Here is a 24,692-nt window from a genome sequence, read left to right as displayed (position 1 = left end):
GACATAACACTAGGGCGAGAAGTTCTGGGCTGTTGCAGGTGGCGATGGTTGAAGGTAATTTGGAAAAGCCGGGTGCTGAAGCGGAAGAGCGCCCCGAGCCCCGGTTCCCCCGGGCGGTCAAGCCACCGCGGGCAGGCACGGGGAGCCCCGGCAGCAGCCCTGCGCTACGGCTAGGGGGCGCCAGGGAGCGACGGCAACAAACGCCCTCCCTGCCGCCGCCGTTTCCCGGGGACGGCGGCGCTGATTGGTGGCGGCGGCGGCCCGCAGCGGCGAGCGGCGCCTTGTGATTGGTCCCGCAGGTGCCGCTCGGAGAGGGGAGGGGAGGTGGAGGGTATATGTGGAGGGAGCGGAGCCGGGGGAAGGCAGGCAGCGGGGAGGGCTGACGGCGGCGGTGCCCGTCGGCGTTGTCCGGGTGCGGGCAGGCGGTGGTAGGGAGCGCGTCCGTACGTCAGCCTGTAGCGACAGTTGGTGTTCTCCACCGGCAGCGAGCAGCCGCTCGGGGTGTCCGTGGCAGCGGCGGCGGCGGCGCTGGCTGTGTGTGTCCCCCACCAGCTCCCTCAGCCATGCTGTGCTATGTGACCAGGCCGGACGCAGTGGTGATGGAGGTGGAGGTAGAGGCGAAAGCCAACGGTGAGGACTGCCTCAACCAGGTGAGGGGCCGCGCCGCGCTGCCGGGGCCGGGAGGGCTCGGGGGGTTGGTGACGGTGTCCGTTGGGCAGCCCAGACCGTTGGTGCCTGACAGATGCGCGCGAGGGCCGCCGGCCGCGCCTCACCGCGCAGGGTAGGTGATGGGCATGGGGACAACGGCGGCTCGGGGCACGGCCGCGGAGGGCTGCGGTGGCGCTTGGCAGGGCCGTGCGTGGCGCAACCCCGCGGTGGGGGCGGGGAGCCGCCGCAGCCCCCCCACCTCATCCCTTTTTATGTTTTGTGGTTTTTTTTCTTTTCCTCGTTGATTTTGTATTTTCCCTCCATGTTGGATGCAGAGGTTGCTGCATCCCCCGCCTCGGGGCTGTCCGGCCCTGCCACCTCCTCTAAGGGCAGGCCTTGGCCCATCGCTACAGCCTGCGCTCGCAGTCCCCGGTGCGATGGGGAGACACACACGAGTGGAACCCACCCGGCCCCGGTGATGCTGCCCCAACGGTGCCGGGTTGGTCCCCCTGGCCTGTTTGGGCCGTGCTGGCTGAAACCGTCGTTCAGGAGCTCTCGCCCGTCCGTGGCCACCGCCTCGATGTGGCCACTGCGGCGGCTGCCGGGAGGATGGAGTCGAGCGTAGCAGCCCCAGTCTGTTGGTGGCGTCTAAATAAAACTTGTGGGTTGTACTTTTTTCTCCTCCTCGCCTAGGAAGTGCTATCGGCTGTGATGCCGAATGACAAGATACTTGCCTCTTTCTGAAATCCACTGACCCTCTTAAGTGCCTGTCCTGGGGGAGAGACGAGAGGGGGGACTGGGGGAGTGTGATGCGAGGATGATGATGGAATTTGGCCATAGAAGTCCATGTGGGTTTCGGCTTGTGGAGAAATTCCCAGTTTATTGTTGATATTTGCCTACATGCTGTTTTGTATGCAACTTTAAAGCCAAGTAATAAATCTTTTGTATCAAGGCGCTTAGAGTAGGATTTTTGTGTGTGCTCTAAGTGAGCAGTCTGAAACAGTACTTGATTAAATTGATATTTTTATCTTTATGTTGTAGCCTCACAAAGTGTGGCATTTCTTCACTCCCCACAATAAAGAACCTCTTTCTTTCAGGTTTGCAGAAGGCTGGGAATTATAGAAGTTGATTATTTTGGACTGCAGTTCACTGGCAGCAAAGGGGAGAATCTGTGGCTGAATTTGAGGAACAGAATCTCCCAGCAGATGGACGGTTTAGCCCCTTATCGATTGAAATTAAGAGTCAAATTTTTTGTTGAGCCACATCTTATCTTACAAGAACAGACAAGGTAAGGTAAAGATGGCTCTAAGTAGATTTAATTTATTATTTAGTTTCCAGTTTCTGTAACTTATGGAAGTGATTATGCACTGGTTTTCTTTCATCTTCTGGTAATCTCGTTTGACTTTTCTGTGTAGTTTAAAACCCGCAGTGTTATTTAAATGCATTGGTCCTTTTTTTTTGTTTAAAAAAACCCCAAACTGTTAATACTTCAAGTATTGTGCAGCTACCAGTAAGTAATGAGCATAGGTAATTGTATAAGCACTTAGTGCTGAAGTGGAAGAAACTAAGCTACCACTAGCAAATTATTTATGTGGTGTTTGCATGTCCGATAGTAACCCCTGCTCAGTGGTGTTACTCGAGGTCGTTCTAAACCACTGGTACAGAAAAGCAGGAAACAGTTCCTCCCACAGAGAAAAAAAAAACTTGCTGAATTCCTTTTTGTCTGGTTTTATGTTACAGTAACTTTTGAATAGCTACAGGCCCTTTGAGGCTAGGAAAGAAACAGCTGTCTTGCTTCTTCTGTGGTCAGTCCTCTTACCTAAATTGTTTCACTGTTAGTCAATCCCAGGTCTTCTAAGATTAGTAGCGAAAGCGTGCTTTTGCTCCTTGAGTTTAAGTGCTACATGAATTTAAAGATTAGGCGTGCCATGCACATCTATATTTAATGCTGGTCTTTCAATTAATTTTTCCTGTTAGTTTTAGACAGCAAAGTTAATATAAACGGGACCACTTGGATTCTAGTGTCTATATGATGATAATGCTAACACATGCTTTCACTACTCGCCTTAGAGCCATAGAATGGTTAGTGTTGGAAGGGACCTTAAGAACATATAGTTCCAATTCCCTGCCATAGGCAGGGACACCTTAACTTGGTAATTTTATGATTAAGACCATGGATACAACACAGTTGTTCTGCACAAAATATTTGGCTAAAGAATTTGGTCAGAGGCTGACAGCCTGATTTGGTGTATTTGTGGTTTTGTTTTGTTTTTTTATGTGTGGGGTTTTTTTGTGGTTTTGTTTTGCTTTTGTGTTTGTTTTTTTTTTCCCTATGAAAAAAGTGTTAAGAACATATGTGTATTTTACTTTTTGAACCAGTGTGCAGAGGGGAGTGGCTTTTGGGGAGCAGTGGTTTCAGCTCATCAATCTGGTTGAAGTTTTCAGAATGCTGTGGAGTTGGACCATAGTTGTCCTATATAATAGCTTTAGTGAAGCAAATCTATGCTAACCAAATTCCAGATTTGATGTACCTTGTTTTGGAAAAACAGATTCTGCTATGCATGGCATATCTCTGGGTTCTTTTTGAGTATTTTCCTTAAAGAAACTTGTCCTCGTTTAAATATTCTTAATAACTGTAAAACCAAATAATGAAATATTTTTATGTAGAACAAAAGGCTTCCTAATTTCTTACCTGATGAGGCAGAAGAGACTACCCTGAGCATTTTGGATGTGTCTTCATGCGCCCACCAAATGAGGCTGAATCTGAGGAAACCTAAAGCTGATACGATTGACATTTTTAATGGTGTCCTTGATGAATGTTTGTTCAACTTTACAAGGTTTTTGCAGACACCTGTGTTCCTGCCTTCAACACTGTAAATGCAAGACTTGGCAGGTTGTGCACATTAATAGGGAGCTGGAACTGGTGAAACACACCCCAAGGGCCTAAGAGACAGGTTGTGTAGCTAGAATCTAACAGAGCTTGTGCATAAATCAAAGTAGCAAGTATACACTTTCTCCGCTACAAACATACCTTTGAAAGGTTATGGGTGGGACAAACTGTCTTTCATGTATGAATTAAGACAGTTCTAAAACTAATATTTTAAACAATTTTAAAAGTAATTGAGGCTCAGTCATCAGAAAATACCTATTAAAACTCTGCTATGGAAATAATTGCTTATTTTGGAGAGCAACAAGCACTGAAGCTAGTATTTAATGTCGCTCTGTCGCAAACATGAATAGTCCTGAGGCTTCAGCTAAGCTGTGTTCAGCCTACATCCTAAGTATGTTTAGTGTTTTCTACAAACAGATACAAGTTGTAAAGTAACTTGCAATAGCAGCCTTTTAGTTGTGTATGCCCAGCATTCTGCATGTAGCAGATACAGAATTCCACAGTGCCTGTTGTTAATGTTTGTTCCAGTGCTGTTGACAAAGAGCTTCAGTAGACTTGCTTTTCTCCTACTCGGGTCTGCTTGAAAATTTACACATGAACATAACCCTGTATTCATCTTTAGTTTGCATGTAAGCATGTGTGGTATGAAGGAGAAGAAAAAACTTGTTAAACCCATGACTGAACTTTAAATCAACAGGTATATTGTAGAATTGCAAGGATTAGCTGTACAGTTAAGCTGGCATCTTCTTTCTTTTACTTACGAAGTCAGAAATAGTGATGTGGACAGAACTACTAAAGGAAACCAGTGGTACCCAACTGGTGTATAGGGTGTTCCTGTGGCCTTCGGGTCCTTCGTGTGAAGAAGGTAGACCGAGGCTCTTAGGCTTGTACATGCAGACTCTGGTGCTGTTTATACATATAAATCACATGGCTGTTGAGACAGCTTTTGAAATCTGTGAAGTTGCAAGTAATTCTAAATGTTGTTGATGTGCATTGTCATGATGATAATAGTGAGTCTTGTGACTAAGTTGCTACCAGTTTTTTCTCTATACTTTAGGAGCTTTGTCAGCCCCAGTTTTATTGCTTCAGTAGAGATCCTGGAAATGTTCAGGTTTCTACATGCTTGGCAAAAAGCTCACCTGGCAAGGGAGCATTAACCTCTGCCTCTGTTATCTTCAGTTGGTGTGCAATCCAGGGGAAGATGGCAACCTCATGCATTTTAACCTTGAGAGGAAATTATCTTGATGCTGAGCACAAAGGCAGAGCCAGGTTATAATTGTACCTTGGACCACCACTAAGGCAACAAACCACCTTCACTAAGTGTTCTGCAAGTGGGAGAATTGCATGGGGGAAAAGCTTCCTTGCAACCTTACGGGGTTAAAAGTAGTTTATTTCTATCGTCTTTTGGATCTCAGTTTCTAATTTTTTGACTGTCTGGTACTGAATTTCACCACAGGACTTCTTAGTTTGGAATTGTTCTCAGTGGAATGGAAGTGCTTCAGTGCAAGAATGCTATTCAAATTTAATCTGCTGCTGTCAACTAGAGTTTCACAAAGAAGTCTGAAATGGGAACAGGGTGCTTGTTTCGTGTGGTTTGAATAACTATACATTTTTTTGAATGGAAAATCGCCTTGGCTTAAAGAGGACTGCTATCTCTTTGCTTAAGATACATTTGATGGTCCAACATCTAGATCATAAGCTCTGTCTTATGTCATGTTCATCTTCACTGTTTCCTGTACTTCTTGCTAGGTAATGCAACAGTTAGCAAAATAAAAGTAAACACTCGGGGGGGGGGGGGGGGGGGGTGTCAGAATGATTTACGGGTGGTGTTTGTGTCGAGTTTAAACACCGAGTTACAACGAGGAGCTGACGCTTGGAGGAATGACTGCCCTGCACTCACCCGGCTGTCCCGGAGCCCTTGCGGCTTTGGGGGGAGCGCTGGCTCCGGGCGGAGTGGGGGCCGTGCCGCTGGGGTGCGGCGCGGTGTAACTCCGGGTCACTGCCCGGCAGTAACCCCGTTGGGGCCGCCCAGTGGGCGGCGGGGCGGGGCGCGGCCTGGCGAGCAGAGGAGGGCGGCCGTCGATTGGCCGTTGGCGCTGTCTCGGGGCAGAGCGGTGCCGGCGAGCGGCTCGCCGCCGGAGGCGGGCCGTGCGCGCACCTTAGTGACCGCGGTGCCTGCAGAGCCTCGCGGGGGAAGAGGGCTCTGCGGCCATACCGGACGACAATGGCTTCAGGTCTGAAGTCAGCGTGCGGCGATCACACGAAAGTAGAAACCATTTTGAAGTGAGCAGTGTAGGATTTATCCAGGTGTGCTTTTGGGACAGGCAAAGTTACGTCTTCTGTGATATGACTGAAAATCAAATACTCGTGTGTGAGCCATGGCAGTTTAAAGTAGCATGTCAGATTCTATCAAGCCACAGCCTCATGAAGCGTTCAAAAGAGCTGTATTTTGCCAGGCTTGGGATACCCAATTACTGTTTTGGAAGCTGTTAGAAGCCGTGTGATGTTTGCCAGTACTTGTAACTATATTTACAAAGTACGCTGCTTTTTGCAGTGTTATCCACTTGTACTGATGAATTGGTTAAAATAAAGAACCTCTTGTAAAATATACAGTTATGGTATGTGCAGTTAGGTACCTATAGTAGGTAGAAAAATCAGAAAAGCATCCAATTATCCTGTTGCAATAGCCAGCCAGTGCAGTAGTGTCATGGTATCTGCTAATATGCAATAAAAGTCTGCTGTGATAGATCCCAGAGTAAATTTCATGGATTGTATCTAAATCTGAGTTAAATTGCCACTGTGATGGCTTTTTCACATGCAGTGTCCCGATACCTGCTTTTTAAAAACAATTATATCCTATAGAGATCCATATCAATGTATTTTTAGGGAAAACGGTTGTGCTTCTAAACTTGGATTCCTGTAGAATTTAGAGCATTGTAAATTTACTTCACAGTAGGAAAAAGCCCTACCCTGTGGTAAGCAGTGTCACACCCCAAGGAGAACCAACAGTTCCTTGAGGCATATTCTAAGATTCTTGCCAGTAGTCTGGCAGAAGAATGTGTTCTTTTGGCTGCATTTTTAGTTTAGGAATCACTAGTCATATACAGATGCTTTTATTGGTAAAGGATGGAGGTTTGTTACATTTTTCTTCTGACACCTAAGTTCGAGCTTGAAACTTTTAACAGAAATCTAAAGGCTAATTTGTCCTGTTTTCCTTTCCTTGATTAGAAAAATAGTAGAAACAAAGTTTTCAGTGCAGAACTTTGATTGCTAATGCACATAACTGTCTTCACCGAATTAAGGAAGAATCATAGAATCAACTAGGTTGGAAAAGACCTTTAAGATCAAGACCACCAGTAAACTATATCACCGAGGGCCTCACCTACATGGTTTCTGAAGTCTTACAGGGGTGATGATTCCACCACTTCCCTGGGCAGCCTGTGCCAATGCCTGAGCACCCTCTTGGTAAAGAAATGTTTCCTAATATCCAATCTAAACTTCCCCAGCACAGCTTGATGCTGTTACCGCTTGTCCTACTGCTGTTACCTGGGAGAAGAGACTTACTCCCACCTCACTAAAGCCTCCTTTCATGTGCTTGCAGAGAGCAGTAAGGTCTCTTTTCCAGAATAAACAACTCCAGCTCCCTCAGCCATTCAAGAGAAATTAATCTTGTATTACGTATACTCTACACTTTTCATAGTACTTATTTTGTGGGGTTATTATTGCCAGTTCAGTTGAGTGAATACTAACTAGGTGATTTGCTTTCTGTAAGCATTTAGTTGTAGTGAAATACTGATACTTCTTTCATGTAGTGGTGTTCAGTATAGTCAGCCTGCAAAAATCGCTTCATAGGGAGCCAAAAAGCAATTGATGCAATATCTAGGTTTGTGACTCTGGTTTGGTAGCTGCAGTGTTTTGTGAAGTCTGCTGAAATCACTTTGCAACCTCCCCTTTCCACAGCATTTGTATCAAATAATTCACGTGCAACTGAGATACACAAGTACGTTTGGTTTTACTGAATTTTAATGTGCAGATAAACTGTATGAAAAGCACTGGAGCAAAAATAAGGATACAAAATAAACAGAAAATCACTAGTGTAATTAGTGCTTGAAGAAAGCATGTGATCCTGTTCTAATTCCAAAACTGGCTTTTTTTTTTTTTTTTTTTTTTTTTTCTCTTTCCCTTTCTCCCTTATGAAAGGAGGAAATGCTGCCAGGGTAGTGACTAATGAAGTATAGCTTTGGGAAACTTACTGCTTTGTCCTCTAATCTGTAGTTCTACATACTGTTTTGAACTCCTGACCTCAAAGGAAATGATCCAGAATTGAATACACAGGGATATCTAGCTAGCTAGCTAGGTTCAGGGGTGGGGGGAACCAAGTCTGGGTTAGGTTATATAGACTCTTTGTCATGTGTAGAATTCGGGCTACAAGTGCAATAGAAAGTTCTGTTTGAAATAGCAGGAGCTTTAAGAGCAATGTTGCAACATGTCTGGCAGGTGCAAAAAAATGACTAGAAGCCACAACAATTGATTGGTAAAGATCAGAGTTGTGGGGACTTGTTTTATATGAAGGTTTAAAGGTCAGGTGAAACTTTGGCAAGAGTAGTACAAAGCTGCAGTATGTGCCAAGAGAATATTGGGGTGGTAGTAGGAAACAGACCTTCTGTTTGACTTGAGTCACTTCTCATTTATATGTGATACATACATATTATCTGTTATAACTGAAGTGGTGAATGATGCACAAACAAAACCAATTAGTTTCTTAGATGGTGGTCAAGCTAAGACATTCTACCAGCAATGTTGGAAATGTAACCCATAGAGGACTTCAGTTATAAACAGTAGAGTTTTCAGTTTTAAGTTTGTTTTCTAAAACTTTTGAAGTAAAAATCCATTAAGTGTAAAATGCTAACACTAAAACAATTCCTTGAAAAGCTGAAGACTCTTTTACTGTACAACCTGAGTATCTTTCGAGTTGGGAAAAGCTTTAACGATTTTTTCATTGTACCTAGACTTTCCTGGAGAAAGTAGGGACAATGGATTGAGTGCTGTTAAGGGAGTAAGTCACAATCTAAGTTACAGAAACTTACATAAATACTTTCTGGTAACTAACAGTCTGCAATATGGCCACATTTCCTGTTGGCAATCTGTTGGGGCTTTTAGACTTCGTAGAATTAGATAAGGAACTGCCTCAAGGCTCCTAATACTTTAGTGTTGCTTAACTGTATTCAGCAACAAAAGCACTTTTTTTTTTTTTCCACTTTTTTTCCCTTTCTGTTTAAGGATCAAAAATCACAGATGGACAAATTGTTTGCAGTCCTCACTGCCTTTCAGTTTCTAGATGTTTGTCCTTCCTCAAGCACATTTAAGAACTCAGTGGAAAATCAAAGAAGCCTGCCAGTGAATTTCCTACCTGAACTTTGGTTCAGGGCAACTGCTGTAGGAGATCAGTATAAAGTGATTTACTGTCATTCAAAAACTCATTTCAGCGGCAGAAGGCCCTATGTTAACTAGTTTCTGACCTGTCATGGGTACAGTTTAGGCAAGGCTTGGGCCCAAACTAATGGTTTTTTTAGGTACAGACCAGTGATTTTTGAGAAGGACTTTTAAATATGGGTGGGTTTGTCTGTTTTCTCTGACCTAACACTATCGTAATTTCTTTTGTTAAGCCAGGACATGAGCCTGCATAGCTTTAGTTAATTTGCAGTGAGTGCCCCTTATATGTACCATACCTTTGTCCCCATTATCACAGAAAAAGTGAAGTGGCTTAGTCTGCGAGATAAGCCATTTTTGGAAAGTTACTGCACATTAGCTAACGTGATGCTGTTTTACATTGTGCCTTAAACTCATTTGGCTACCTATGCTGTTACTGGCTTTTTAGTAATGGGATGTGAAAAACCATGTCTCTGCAGTAGTTGTTTCTGTAATTAATGTATCTGTATTTGCCAGAGCAATCTCTTTATTTTTCACTTACCCTCTTGATGTCAATAAGGTGTTTCCAGCAAGGGGAGAAGACTGACTTTTCCCTGTGTAGTCAGTGCTGTTGTATGTGTAAAATAAACTGAAGATACAAGCATTTAGGTGTGGTAGTTGTAAACATGTTTCAGCTAATGAGAAGAAAATTGACAGATATTTCTTTGAAATGCTGTGTGTGTAATTAGTACGTAGTTGTAATGACTGGAAAACCTATTCTGGTATTAACAGAGGATCAAAAGTGTATGAAAAGCCGTTTTATGAAATGTTGATTGGGATTGGTGAAATGCCTACTATTTGAATTTATTTTGGTCAGGGTGTTTTAGTAAGTCATCAAGTATGTCTGGATTTATGGACTGAGCCCCAAAAGGAGTGTTTACAACCAGTGCATTTAAAAAAGAAATTGCATCTGTACCTTTCTGTGGCCCAAGCCAAGAGAGCTATGAATTAGCAGGATTGGAGCAGAGGTTTGGGACTTGCCCCCCAAAAAATCCTAAACAAAAAATAACCTGCTAACAGTGGAGACAATTGTACTGTCTGAAGTTCTGGTCCTCTTGCCACCTAAACTTGTATCCTGCACAGAGGGAGGTTATTTGCTTCCCTCAGACCCTTGCTAGAACTGCTGAAGTGTGTAGATTGATGTCTAGACATCAGAGTGATGCAATTAAGCACTTATGTCACAACTGCAAGGAATCTCTAGCATGCCTCAAACTACTTGTAAAAGGAGGTGTTGGAGCTGTGACTTGTTACAGGAAATGAATTGTAGGGCAGGATAATATAATACATTTTTCCTGATACAAAAGCTCTCAATAGAGGGCATTTTGGGGGCAGTATTTTTTTAGTTGCAGCATTTACCACAGTAGAGCTAAGAATGAACACAAATTCAGCAGTTTATAATGCTGAAAAAGTAGCCCCATTTGCCTTGTTGTACAATGGAGCTGTAGAGTGCTAATACAGGATATACCTAAGATATTATCCAAAACTGCTGTTTGAAGATGCAAGTGATTAATTTTCCTTCTATGATAAGTGATTCAAAATAGCTTTTTAAGTAGATTACACTTAATTTTAGAAAAGTAAAATGTAACTGTCGCATTACTGTGGAAGATAAGACATATCCCTGTGGGTATAAGGCTTCATTTGCTGAAAGATATCTTTTTTTCAGTTTTTCAGTAACCACTTCTGTATCTGGTTTCTGTAGCTATGTTAAGACTTAAGAACAAATGCTAAGAAATTTATATTGTCTTCCCTAAGGGGTGATAAGGATGAATTTACAGAAGTTAAGGTAGACTATAGAGGAAATTACCAAAATGCTTTTAATGTTAGTGGAAATGTTGCTTTGTCTGGTTATCTGACCTATTAGATAATTAAGATCAGCTTTGTGAATTTCCCAGTTAGTTGTTAAACCTGCCTTGATCCCAAGTGTAAAGCTTGGACTGACAAATACGCTCACACAGTACATTTTAAAAATTTGATTCCACAATGCCTTTTCAGGTATTTTGGGTGACCCTATTAATCACCCGCTGGTGAAAGCACTTTGCTTTGGCTATGGTGGCAGAGGTACTTCCACTGTGTAGAGCAAATATGGCTTCTCTTGTTGCATGGTAGGAATGTGTGTGCTGATTTGGGCTGCTCTGCACAGTAACTTGTAAATGGCAGCCAAAGAAATCTAAATTTGGGAAATTAATTAAATACATTTCATTGATATTTTTCTCACTAAGTTGAAATTACTAAGCGGCCTTAGGAGTTTAAACAGGTCCTAGTCTTAATAACATGTCATTAAAGTGCTCATTTTTTTTTTAAATAGTGCTTTTAGATACAGTCTGCAGTTGTAGCCTCATCTTTTAAGTGTAAGTGAATAAGATGACGGAGGTCCTTTCCTTTCCTTTTTGCCGGACTTTCTCCACTTAGTACATTCATTGAAAATTCTTGACTAACAAACTAATAATATGAAACATAGCTGAGATGTTATTTGATACATATCTTGATTACAACAATATTTTAACGCTTTGTTTCTCCTTCCACTGTAGGCATATGTTTTTCCTGCATATAAAAGAAGATCTTCTCGCTGGTAATCTTCAGTGTTCTTCAGAGCATGCAATTGAACTTAGTGCATTGTTGGCACAGATGAAGTTTGGAGATTATAACCAGAACACTGCCAAGTACAATTATGAAGAGTTGTGTGCAAAAGAGCTTACCACTACCGTTCTGGAGAGGTAAAAAGAGCAGAATGATACAACCTCATTTTTGGAGACCAAAAGCATAAGATTTTGTTATGCCCTTAATTGCTGATGCTATAGTGTATCTTGTGGTGTTAAAAAGAAAAAAAAAATTAGATAGCTTTGGAGATCAAAACACAACCTGAGTGTTTAACTAACATTCTGATTTCAGTTAATTTTTAAGCTTATTTGAATTAGGGTTGTTTTTTTTTTTTTTGTGGAAAGCAAATGCTGTTGAATCTCTAGTGCTCTGAAATAGAGGTATCTAAGTATTTGGAGCAGGGTAATGGAATGTCTTATACCTACACCTGTGAAAGAGAAACAGGAATTTATCTGGCCTTAGTATGCTTACACTGAGAAGTACACAGGGTTCCCAAAACACCTTCATAGTTCAATTTCTGAATATCAAGAAACTTTCTTATGTTTTTCTGTAGTATTTTTTTTTTCTTTAGTTATGAACTTTGTGGTTGTTCAAGTAAATATGGGGGGGGGGGGGGGGATAGTTAGTTGTAATGCCTTGATTACATTGTTGCTTTTTAATTTCTGACACAGTATTGTCCTCTGAACAGTCCCAGGATGTTTTGGCAATTCTCAGGTCTTTCCAGTTCATGATTTCTGGAAAGCTATAGTCAGGTAAAGCATGTCAGGAGGATTTAATAACATGCTTACATAGGTCATTTAAAAAAAAAAGTTAAAACAAGTTGCTGACAATAGCAGTACATACTTGGGTTAATTCACCTATCCTTCATCTTTTTATCAACAGCATTATTGCAAAGCACAAAGAGCTGGAAGGTCTAAGTCAAGCTTCTGCTGAATATCAGATTCTACAGATTGTTACGACGCTGGAGAATTACGGGGTAGAGTGGCACTCAGTGAGAGATAGCGAAGGGCAAAAACTCCTTATTGGTGTTGGACCTGAAGGCATATCCATCTGTAAAGATGACTTCAGTCCTATCAACAGGTACATATTTTGTGGAACCATTCTCATCTTCCATTTTTCAGAAGTACTGAGCATGCCTTTAGTACTTACATAAACATAAATACTGCACTGTGAATTACTGAAGGGAGCTATTGGAGCACAGGGTCTGAGGACACTACCTGCTTATAATCATGATGACAGCTGGCCTTAATACTCTTGATTTTTATAAGTATTTCTGAGGCAGCGTCTTCAATCCAGCATCACAGACAACAGTTGGAGATCATTATAACTTCTGATAAAAGTCCATCATGGTGTAGCTTATGGAAAATGCCCTTATCCTTAAAAGCTAAATAACCTTTCTATTTTTTTTATATTCATTTATAGGATTGCTTATCCTGTTGTTCAAATGGCAACTCAATCTGGGAAGAATGTATATCTGACTATTACCAAGGAGTCTGGTAATAGTGTAGTACTGTTGTTTAAGATGATCAGTACAAGGGCAGCAAGTGGACTCTATAGAGCAATTACAGAGACACATGCATTTTACAGGTCAGTATTGCCACTAGTCAGCTGCTGCTGCTGTTCTTCTCCACAGTATTTGAATTAAGTGTTTAAGCAGCCAGCAGTCTGTACTTCAAAACTCCTCTGCAAAATCTCATTGTCTCTGTAGCCTCTACTTTCCTTTTAAGTGCAGAAACTGAACAGGTTTTTGCTGTTTTCAGTTTTGTGGGGTGGGAGTACAAGGCAAGTAAGCAAAATGTCTCAGTCTACCATTACAAGTAGCAGCACTTCAGAATATAAACTTACCATGTTCTTTGATACTTCATAAAGAATACATAAATGTTGTCCCTGTGTAAGAGGGAGAATAAGATAACAAAGGAAAAGAAAAATGACTTCCTTCAGAATATGCAGAATATGAGGTGTTGCTCATAATGCACATACATTCCTTGTTTTTTCTGTATTTGGTTCTTCCAGTTGCTAGAAGTTGCCTGTGTGCTGCCTTCCCATCTCATGTATTTAAATCTTCCTACAATTTCTCTGTCCTTCCTCAAATGCTCAGGATTTTGTCTCATGCCAGCAGCTATCCATTGTCTTTATCCTATCATTCTTTGAGGTAGGGATGCTACACTCATTTGTTGATGGCTGTTTTTTTTTCTTTGTTTTTAAACCTCTTCTCATTCCTAGTGTGAGGTCCAACGCTGAGCAGTAGAACTAACTGTTGAAGACACTTAGTGTTGTTTTCTCTGAACTACCCACCACATATCAGTTTCAATTACTTTGTAAGAGAAGTAAAGCAGAGGAAAGTACATACATGAGGCAAAGACCTGCCCAGCTTCTCTAATTAGATTATTTTAATACAGTTACAGCAATTAACACCAAGTAGTTGCCTTTCTAGCCACTGCAGCTAATGAGCAGCTAACTACTTATTTTGAGCCCACTGTTAAGCATGTCTTGTTCTGCTCTGTAATTATATGGCCTTGCATGGTTTTGCACATGTGATACTTTTTTCCAGGCAATTAAAGCATTTTAGAACCTCTTAGACAGTCTTAACTTTTTGATCTTTGTCTCTGCTTATAACTTCTGCTGTCCTTTGCAGTTTCTGATTTTAGTGTAAGCAGAATTGTAGCAGGGTAATATCATTTGGTCATAAGCTTAGATCTTGGACCTTAGGCTCTGTGAGGCTGTAATCCTTGTGTTCTGTTTGTGCTTTCTTTCCTACATTGTCTGGAGAAGTGATATGCCTTAACAGGCTTCCGCAGATGTTAACTATATCACTTAAATAAGTGACAAAGCAGAGTATGGGTGGCTGAAATACTTGGTGGCAAATACAAATGCCTTAATTTAATTCTCTACACTGCAGTTACACTGATTCCCCTCAGATGATGTAGTATTATATAAAGTACTGAGTGGAAATTTGGTTCAAGACATTGCTTGACTGACTCTATGCTAAAATTTTTTCAAGAGCCTGTCTAAAGAAAGAGGTGTTATGCCAAAAGCTATTAATTGGAATTCTTTAATGCAGTGTTTGGAAGTTACCATGTAAAGAGGTGCTGCCAAGCTGAACTGTGGATTAAGCAAGTGTTGATTGTTTATGTTAGCGTAATGCCTAAGTCCCTTCCATAGGCTGACTCCATTTTATCAGACTTTTCACATTTTTGAAGATGTAAAATAACTGTTACTTTGCAAAGTAGAGTTGTCATGCAAACAACATTCAAGAGCTTAAATATTGCCTCAGACTGCTCTATTTGCTTTAATTTCAGTGCTGGTACTTCACTTTGCGAACAAATTATTGCAGAGTTAGGTTTGTTGGCATTAACTAACCAAGTCTGTGTTTGTCCTGTTGTTTTTGTAGGTGTGACACTGTCACCAGTGCTGTCATGATGCAATATAGTAGAGACTTAAAGGGTCACTTAGCATCCCTATTCCTGAATGAGAACATTAATCTTGGTAAAAAATATGTCTTTGACATTAAAAGAACTTCAAAAGAAGTTTATGATCATGCAAGGCGAGCTCTTTATAATGCTGGCATTGTAGATCTTGTTTCAAGAAGTGACCAGACCCCGCCAAGTTCCCCTCTTAAGTCTTCTGAAAGTAGCATGAACTGTGATAATTGTGAGGGTCTTAGCTGCCAACAAACAAAAGCTCTGCAAGAGAAGCTGCGGAAGCTAAAGGAGTCCATGCTTTGTATGGTGTGTTGTGAAGAGGAAATAAATTCGACCTTCTGTCCCTGTGGCCACACTGTATGCTGCAAGACCTGTGCTGCCCAATTGCAGGTAATTTGCAATGCCATTAATGTATGAGTTACCAAATAGGTGGAAGGTTTGGTTTTCTGTATACTTAACAGTCAACAGATTAATATTTGCAATATGTTTACATTGATATTCTAGAAAAGCTTATATTTAAAATTGTAGTAAACTAATTCCAGAGAATGTCCTGTTTACATAATGCGTTCAAAAGATAAGTTAGCTGTGCTAACTTATGGTAAGAATTGGCTGCATGTTTCTTGTGCTACCCTGTTTTAAATATGGAGATTATGGAGAAGTGTTCTGTTGCTGTGTGCATAGTGGGAGGTCTCAATTACAGAGATTATCAAAATATGAAGTAAACTAATTTCCTAATGTTTTTTCCTTTCCAGTCGTGTCCTGTTTGCAGATCTCGTGTTGAGCATGTCCAGCATGTGTACTTGCCAACCCACACCAGTCTACTCAATCTGACTGTGATATGATCTACGTATACACTTTAAATCCATCATATACTCTTTAAACTGCACTAATATGAAATGCAACCATTGATTGTGAAAAAGGCAATCACTCTGGCACCTATCCACAATCAAAAGCAAAAATACTGCATTTTAACATAAATATTCTTCGTTCAGCATGTCCAAAATGGCTTGGGACATCTTGTGAGAAGAGAGTGTAACTGCTTCATGTTACTTAAGCGGAGAATGATGTGTAAGCTTGTAGCACAGTGGTGTTGCCACAAAGCTAGGTAAAGGTAACCCTGGAGAAGTGTAGTGTACATGTAGTGATATACCCTGCAAGAGAAATGCAGGCTTTTGTTTTACACTCTCTAAATCCTTTTTAGTACAGTTGCTCCATTTATTTTAGTAGTAAGACTATCTTTTACAATTACCAGTTTAGTATGGCTCATAGTTTCTGTTTTTAGTAAACTGCTTGGAAGAGAATTACTTTTTAAAAAATGGTTCTTCAAGTTACAAGACTTCATCAAGCAGCTGTTTTAACTCAGAATGCCATTAAATAAATAAAATTCTGAGAGAATAGCTTTGGACGGGTGGGCCAAGTTTGTTAATCTTGAGGTATTAAGGGTAATCTCCTGACCGGCAGTGTCCTGTGGGAGCACTCTTATGGGACTTCATTTACAGGTCTCCGTGGGCAAGATACTCCCAGGTTCCCACATCCAACTTGGCTGGTGGTCTTGGGAGCTGCAGTCAGCTGCCCCTTAAGTTGGCTTTATTTTTGGAGACTGATTTTAAAACTGTTAAAGATGTACCATTAATTCCTAAAACAAGGGTTGTGTATAATTCTAAATGCTTTCTTGAGTTAACGTCTTTATTGGCTAGGTCATTTCCTGCTAAAATGCTTTTATATTCCACCCCTCCTACTTGGGCATTTTGGGCTCTGGTTTCCTAGCGTGTTCTCCAGGGTGCAGTGGGAACTAGAAACCGTGTTTGGGTGCAATACTGGCTTAATCAAAGCTAGAAAAGTACACTGTCACTTTACTGAAATTTTCTGACTATACTTTTCATATTGCCTTAATGTAGCAGTAATGTGTGTTTATGCATCTGTTTCTTTGCACAGACATTTTGTCAGAATATTAAAACTCTACTTTTTTACGACACATTAGCATATAAACCTTACTCTAAAAGGGTATTTATTTTTTCACTTTGTAAAGAAAATTTTGTTTCCTCATAAAGCAAGAGCTTTGTCCTATATTGTAGGCAGCTTCTGTCTTTTTATATTCAGATTAATAAAGGACTTTAAAAAAAAGATCTACTTTGTGGTAGTGATAAGACTTCTATTTTGTTCTGAAATCCATTTTGAGGCATTACTGAGTTTAAAATATAGTATGAAATATTTTCATCTTTATGGTCTTGAATGTTGTGTTATGCTTTTAAGAGGCAATGAAATTTCCTTAGGTGCATTTCTCTTCAGAGAAGCCCATAGCCAGCTATTGTGCTGGTGTAAAGCAAACCTCCCTCACTTCCTGAGATTATTTTGTTCTGTGCCAACAGAATTAAGTTAGCAATTCTAATCCATCATCCTAGGGCAGCTGGCTGAAATGGGTTGTAAATTAATACAACTAGATGGTAATACAGGCATCTGATTTAAAGCATTTGAGCAGACCAAGTTGTTAAAATAGGCAAGCATTAACTCTAGGTCCTTGTAATTAAATTGGCTCTGTAATTTGACATTTCTAACAAAAATAACTCCAGGAGTTAGAACTCCCATCAGGGTCGGGTTTGACAGGTTATATGGCATCAGCAGAATTCAGGCAAAGCTGTGACTTCTGTAAGCATATTCTGCCTAGTTTAAGTGCTGTGCAGGCGATTGGGCAGAAGTGGGAAGATGCAGGTCCAGACAGGAGCCTGGTGCATGTCTGTTGTGGCAGAGACTGGTGGGAGCCCAGTTCAGTACCAATGGAAGAGGGCAGGGAACACAAGCAGAGGCTAATGGCTTTTTCCAGGGAAGGTGTGATGTTGGTGCATTGGTATGCTCCACAGCCAGTGCACCTTTAACAAAATGCTGTTCCCTGTTCTGAGAACTGAGCACCAGGTAACCTCTTCCAAACACTGCAGACCACTGGAAGCCTCACTTGGTTTGTATGCAAGATAGGATGCAAAACAACATAATAATAGCTTTGATTTGTTCACAGACAGCTTCCTTGGGAGGCATTGTCTGAAATGTGAAATGCTAGAAAAGTTTTGCTTAGCCATCCAAAACTGCTGTGATGTGTTGCTCAACGTTTGCAGTTCTGGCACAAGTGTTCCTTACAAGAAGCACTGTCCAGTCCACGTGAGCTGCCAAGTGCTGTGAAGAATAAAAGGAACAACAGGAAATCTTGACCTCCACATGTCACGTAGCCATACTGCAGGAAAGGTCAGGTCTTGCTTGCTGAAGTGCTACTCTTTCTCATTAGAGGCTTTGAGTGTTGTAATGGATGGCAGTGGGGAAAAAAAACAAAACCCCAAAATTAAAAAAAAACAACAGTAGGATGTGGGAACAACTGGAGTTTGTGTCCTTTATGCTTCTTCCTCAAGAGTGGGAGGATTGACCACAAAGCTTCATTTGGTGTCTTTCATACCTTATGTCAGTGTGTCTGCACACTGGGTACTTGTAGTGAAGTCACCTCCTGTACTGGGGTTTGCTACCCAAAGCTAGTACAACTTGGCAGGAAAGCTCACAGACAATTCCATTCTGCTTTATGCTCCAAATTGGACTGCAGCTGCTGTAATCCCATTGAATGTGTGCAGTGTTGTTTTAGAAGGCTGTAGTCTCAAGATTTTGCCACAAATACCTAAATGGGGGAAAAACCTGCCTTGAGAGGCAGCACTGACTTGCTGGGTAAACCACCGTTATGCTTAAGTGTCGTTAACAAACAACACAGGGATTTAGCAGTAACTACACCCATGCTCCACCAGTATCTGCCTGGCTTTCATCCTCCTTTCCCTGCAACAGGATCTCTGTTTACTGACAGCCCAACCTGTGAGGGACTACACAGGCTGCCTTTGTAGTTAAAATGCTAAAGAACTGTAAAATGAAGGCTTCTGTATTTTTTGATTATTTTTATTTCTTCCCAAGTGCCTCAAAAGCATGTTCACAGCAGCATTCATATATTTCAAGTTTTATTTCCTTGCTAAATCAGCACTGTCGTGTTCCTCGGGGAATGCCCTTGGGGGAAAATTCTCATCTGCCAGACTGCACTATTTCAGTTCACAGCAGCACGCTGGCATGTTGATCAAAGACGGAGGAGAATTACAGCTCAGATTTCCTGTATACAGTTTTAAACAACAAACTTTCCATACAGTGTTAAAATCACAAATTGACAAATCTTAGCTTCAGTAGTGCCTGGTCAAATAGCCTGTTTGAATCCCTCTTCTCTCTTTTCACTGAGAGCATGCTGTAATGCCAGGTAAGTTTCGGCCACCTTTGTGTCCACGGGCTCAGCCAGCAGGAGCCTATTAAAACAGAAAGTAGCAACTGCCAAACGGGTCTAGAAGCAAGAAATACCAGTGAAGGGGGCAGGCTGCCAGAAGAGATGAGGACTTTGCACAACAGGGCCTGAGTGCAGCTTTGCTGAGGAAGCCTGGGCAGGGAGTTCCCGGTGGGCTCAGGGCCTGGGGTTGCCCCACGGCCAGGTGGTCTGGCAGGGAGTGCTGCTGGCCCTTAGCAAGAGGGGCTGAGTGAGAAGTGGCCTGGGAGAGGCAGGACAGGGCTGGTCAGGAGGTGAGGATTGCCTGGGCAGGCCGGCTGCTGTGGGGCCAGTAACTGCCCAGGGAAACTCCTGCTGGAGCACACTACAGGCAGGCTGCAGCCAAACCTCTCAGCCTGCAAGTTGCTTTTAACACTGCATGCCTTCAAGGTAAACTGCCAGCTGGAGCCCCTACATTCAACAGTGCCTTCAGCTGTACCGGGTGGTAAAAGCTATCATAGTTTCTGGGTCTTTTCTACAAAGGGTGGTGTCAGCTAGGAAAAGGTGTCAGGAGTAGCACTGAGGAAAGGCTCTACAGGAATCACTGGTAGGTGAGGCAACTGAAAAGTCAATGGGAGTTGTGATTCCTCTCCATGTGAGACTGGAATGTGGGGGATACAGTAGACTGAATGGTGCTCCCCTGTGCTCATGGATGGTGAGCAGGGTTCATGTGTCCTTCTCTTCCAGCCAGGATGGAGGACGGGTGCGGACAGGCCAGAGGCTGGCTTTCACAGCATTCACGTGTGCATCAAGTTCCTTAAAGGAAAAGGTCAAGCAAACAAACAGAAGGTCAGCTTTCCCAGAGCTTCAGCAAGTGACCTGTTGTTATTTCTTGCCAACTAAAATGCAGAATCCTTTCCAGCTGCTTGGAGGCTGGGGGAGGGTGAAACAAACACAAGTGGGAGGGGAATCGATCTGCCCCTGAAAGCTGATGCCTTTCTCTGCCTTCACTTTAACCCTCTCCTCCTTGACCTGATTTGGCCTGTCCACTATTGGCTGACTCTTCCTAATTCCTGAGGAGTCTTCTGTTCTGTCATCAGTGATTTCTGGGATCTGGGCTCTGAAGCCAACCTTTCTGCTAGCAACTGTCCACAAAATCTCTGCTCCGGGAAAGAATCTGACTTTCCTTGGCCAGCACCATCCAGTGGGGATCTCGCACACATACACACATCTCTTTCTGCGCCTTGTCAGGAGTGCGAAGGGCACCATCTCCATCTGCAGAAGCAAGAAAAATCAGTATAAATGAACCTTTTCTTTTACCATTGGGGTAGCTAAACAACAATGTTTGCCTATAGCTACCCTTTCAGGGTCACTTAGTGGTTACAGTGGGATTAACTAGGTGTGAGTATGTGTGAAGGTGTTTACCATCTCTACTTTTATCAAGTAGTTGGTGTCTAGCTTCTCTGATTCTTCAAAGCAATACAGGTAATGATAGACAGTAACATGGCAACTTTTGACATAAACAGGCTTGCTGAAGCCAGATCTTCCTCTCTCCTGCCAGAAAGCTGTTTGTCTGAGGAATCCATGCATCTGGCACTGAATTCCAATCATAGCACTACAACTGTGGGAATTACAGAGACATTGGCAGCTCATCTGAAGAGACAGTATTTGTTTTCCTTGTTTAGAACTATAAATAGTCAATAGAGGACTCTCATTCAAACAGTATTGATGATTGAAGTAAACCAGGCACAGAGACACAGCCAAAAATTGGACTTCTGCTCCAAAGCCAACCCACCTCTTGCTTCAGAAGCTGAAGTTCCAGAAGGACAATGCAGAAAGCCATTGCCAAGCAGCAAACTAGCCCTCAAGATGCACTGGCACCCCAGGTGTCTGTGTTTGACCTTAAAACTGTTTGCTTTTATTGTTGTTTGCTTGGGAATGTTTTAGAATGCCTTCAGTTCTGCTGTGGTTTGAGCAGCTGACTTCTTCCTCTGTCCCTCCAAGATCCACGAAGTGAAGCAATACTGAAGTGTCCTGGAAGCACCCGGTCTGGAACACGTGCTGACAACACACATTTAAAAGGAAGAGAGGAAAAAAAGATTGCTTGGTTTCTGGTTTTAAGGATAATTGCCAGCCCTTCTTGGAGGAAATATTTGAGACCAGTAGGAATGATATGTGTGGAAAAACATTGGGAAGAAAACAGAGGCACAAATGTATTGCCACAGTGGACGCTGTTGCCCAAAAGACAATGATCTTAGGTAGGTTCTAACTGCTGGCATTTCCCCCTCAAATCCTGTTCCTACCAAAAGGATTTCCCTCAAAACCAGCTGCCATGTCCCACAAGCCAAGGTCATTACTGCAAACAATAGGTTCTCTGTGTGGCAGGGAGCTCTGTGGCGATGGAAAGAGGCAGAATAATACCAGAAACAGAGTACAGTCTAATGAATGTAAAATCAGCAGCATAGCTGTAACTTGTCCTGAAAATCATGTCCTTGAGCTAGAGGGGAACATGTGACTGTGGAAAGAGGAACCAACAAGGGTAAGGAACAAATGACAGGAAGATAAAGGGCAACTCCCCAGAAATCAAATACATTGCTGTGGGTTTTAATAACAAATGTCATTGTGTTGTATGTTCCTTTCCCCACTCTTGGCTTTGCAAATGTTAAATTAACAACCCCAGGCTGCCAAAACCTTTTTTATACCTATCGCAGCCACAGAGAAATGTTGCTGTGCTGGTGCAGATAGAACCCTCTCAGCTAATCCTCAGCTGAGTATTGTCTCCCTGGATCTCTTCTGAAGACTCAAATTCTTTACAGTTGCACTGGCACATTTTCCCTTAGAGCTGGTTCTTGACCAGTTCTTGATACAGTGCTGTTGTGTGAAACACCCTGCAGCTTCACCACTGCCTTACTGGGCATTATCCATGTGCAAGGTGGTATTTTGGTCTCTTAGGACTTTTTTCCTGTTCCCTCACACAGCTGCAAGCTCCTTTTACTATGTCCAATCCAGTCCTATCAAAATACACTTCTCCCGAATAAGGTTAATTTGCACGTGAAAATGTGCTCTGGCTTTGCCACAGTCTTCTGCCCTCCACAGCCACCAATTTCTTTACCTGTAATCTCCTTGTTCCCCCTCTGTCCACAACCCCCTGCCCTGCTTATCTCCCCTGGCTCATTCTCATGCTTCAGATTGTCCTTTTCTGCACTCTTTGATTTCTTGAACCCAAATTGTAGGAGCACATCAGCTTCTTCATCTCTAAATCACCTTCTGCCTGCATGCTGCTATAGTCTTTGCTGCATAGCAGTATTTTCCCAACTCTTCATTTAAGCCAAATCCCCAAATCCCTACAGTTATCTATAATTTTTTGGTTCTTCCTACAAATTGCCTGCCCTCCTGATCTTTTGCCTTTTTTCCAAAGGACATTGCTGCATTTTTGAAAACATGAGATGCCACAGTGTGGGCACTTAGATCTCTGATGAACTGAGTATCAAAGAAGCAAAAGGCAGCTAGCCTTCCAGATGTGTAGCCCAAAATTGGTGATGCTGCTATATCTTTTTGAGGAAAAAAACACATAGGGACCTAAATTACTGTCAGTAGTTGTGGGATTTTGCTAGTGATGCTCTTGAATCCACAAAGCCTTTGAGAGGAAACACGCCTGTAGCTAGCTCATCCCAGACAAGAAAGAATTTGCAGCAATGTTTCCTGTGCAGAATCAAATACATAAGAGTTGTTAATTGTTTAATCCTTCAAAACTTTTGTTTCTCTCTACTGTGACTTAGCCTGCAGCAGACTCCAGTCTAGACTGGAATTTTTGGTTCTCAGCCATCTGCCTAGCAGGTTTTTTGGTACATGTATTTCCTATTCTAAAGTACCACAGTTTGCCACAAATACAGGCCCAAGTCCAAGGTCAGCATTCAAGCGCTCTAGCCTTTGGTTCTGGCTTTTCTCTGTAAGGGGCACTGAAGTGAAACTAGACAAACCTCCACTTTGAGAGTTCAAAGCTGAGATTGCCACCTGGATCAGGATCTCAGCTGTGTGGTTCAGGCATGCCTCTTGTTTTAGCTAAATACTGAAACAAGTTCTTTTCCCCAACTCTCATTCTTTCGCTCTGGTTTGTAAGTTGAAAAATCAGGTAATTGCTACCCCAGGGTTTCCAACCTCGGGTTCCCTCTGCTGCTTGCCTTGTGTTTGTTTCTCTGTAAAATTAATGTTTCCTCTAGAGCTGCTTAGGGTTAAGGGAGGTGAGTGACAAGTCTTATTTTACTGGGCAAGTCTTTACATGGACATTAATTAGGACATCAGTTATTCTCTGAGCTTCATTTTCCTTATCACACCAAACCACACATTGCAATCAATGCTGCTATAACCAACTAGTTTCGCAGTTTCTCCAAACTGCTGTTAAACCAGCTGGACTGTGTAAAAGGGACATTTCTGAGTCCTTATTTCATGGTGAGTGCAGCATAACAGGACCTTCATCTCAAACATAAGGGCTGATCCAGTTACGTCTTTGTCTGGACGTAATTTCTGATTTTCCTTGGCACAAACACAATGTAATGCCAAGCTGCCACAGGGAGTAGCTGGCAGAGATGGAGTGTGGCAGCCTCTGTGGCTCCACCTGGACAGCCAGGTTTCTTTAGCCGTGCAATAGGATTAGAGAAATAAATGGCTCAGTTTATGAAAATTAAGCCTCAGGTGGTTCACAGGCTCCTTGCTGGTTGCTAATGTGGCTTTTGGTTGGGTAAAGCTTGAGTGACAGTCATCTCCTAGGGCAAAAAGTCCTGCTTTTCCTCCTGGCAGGTTTGCACTGGGAAACTGTACGGAAAGGGCCCAGAGCCTTTTTGTCAGGGGTTGATGAAAGCAAAGTGGGGCATTTGGAAAAAGGCCACAGGAGGTGAGTGCACCAGCTCAGTGTGGAGAATGTGCTGTGGGAGATGTACCATACCATGGGCCCAAAGCTCAGAAACAATAGTCCAGATGAAGGACACAGGGACATCAGTATCACCACCCTTCACAATTTTATCAACAGACTGGTGAAAGTTGGAGTGAGGCGACTGCAGAGACTCTGTGCACAGGTACATGTATACATAACTGCTGGTGCTACACCTCTGGTTTTAAACCACTGTCCAGCTACTCTGGCAATAATAAGGCCTCTTTCCTTTTAAAGGCAAATTATTTAAAAATCATAAAATGTATCTGGCATCCTTGATTGCATCCCAATTCACCAATCTAATGAGTGAAGAGTGTGAACAACAGCTCAAGGAAACCAAAGGAAATTTCATATGACTTGCAGACGACAACTGCTCAGAAAATGAAATGGGCACCAAGGAATAAGTGAGATGGAAAGAATCTGATTCTCCTCATTAAACTGCTCGCTCTTCAACAACAGATGGTGTGTTTG

General features: G+C 42.3%; 1 protein-coding gene across 3 annotated transcripts; it reads left to right on the top strand.

Annotated features, from left to right (window-relative positions):
• The first annotated feature begins 378 nt into the window (after nt 1–378).
• MYLIP (myosin regulatory light chain interacting protein) lies at nt 379–17,165 on the top strand. 3 transcript variants are annotated; one of them, XM_062617968.1, is made up of 7 exons: nt 382–650; nt 1,746–1,936; nt 11,536–11,721; nt 12,488–12,685; nt 13,028–13,192; nt 14,997–15,417; nt 15,780–17,165. In XM_062617968.1, exons 1-7 carry the CDS (start codon nt 564–566, stop codon nt 15,867–15,869), a joined length of 1,338 nt encoding a protein of 445 aa, XP_062473952.1. In that variant the 5' UTR covers nt 382–563; the 3' UTR covers nt 15,870–17,165. The 3 variants fall into 3 exon arrangements, with proteins under 3 accessions (XP_062473953.1, XP_062473952.1, XP_062473954.1); XM_062617970.1 differs by lacking the exon at nt 382–650 and adding an exon at nt 1,024–1,309; XM_062617969.1 differs by lacking the exon at nt 13,028–13,192 and having other exon boundaries at nt 379–650.
• Nucleotides 17,166–24,692: the final 7,527 nt, after the last annotated feature.

Source organism: Pezoporus occidentalis, unplaced genomic scaffold, assembly GCF_034315485.1.
Source record: "Pezoporus occidentalis ecotype Australia unplaced genomic scaffold, CSIRO_AGI_Poc_V1 ctg2, whole genome shotgun sequence".
Lineage (NCBI taxonomy): Eukaryota > Metazoa > Chordata > Aves > Psittaciformes > Psittacidae > Pezoporus > Pezoporus occidentalis.
This window is presented reverse-complemented; position numbering and strand designations above follow the sequence as displayed.

Bases quoted from the DNA above. Each gene is read 5' to 3' on its own strand.
- MYLIP (XM_062617968.1), top strand. From the start codon at position 564: ATGCTGTGCTATGTGACCAGGCCGGACGCAGTGGTGATGGAGGTGGAG. The intron at 12,686-13,027 runs GTACATATTTTG...ATTCATTTATAG, and splicing joins GACTTCAGTCCTATCAACAG to GATTGCTTATCCTGTTGTTC. The intron at 13,193-14,996 runs GTCAGTATTGCC...TTGTTTTTGTAG, and splicing joins GAGACACATGCATTTTACAG to GTGTGACACTGTCACCAGTG.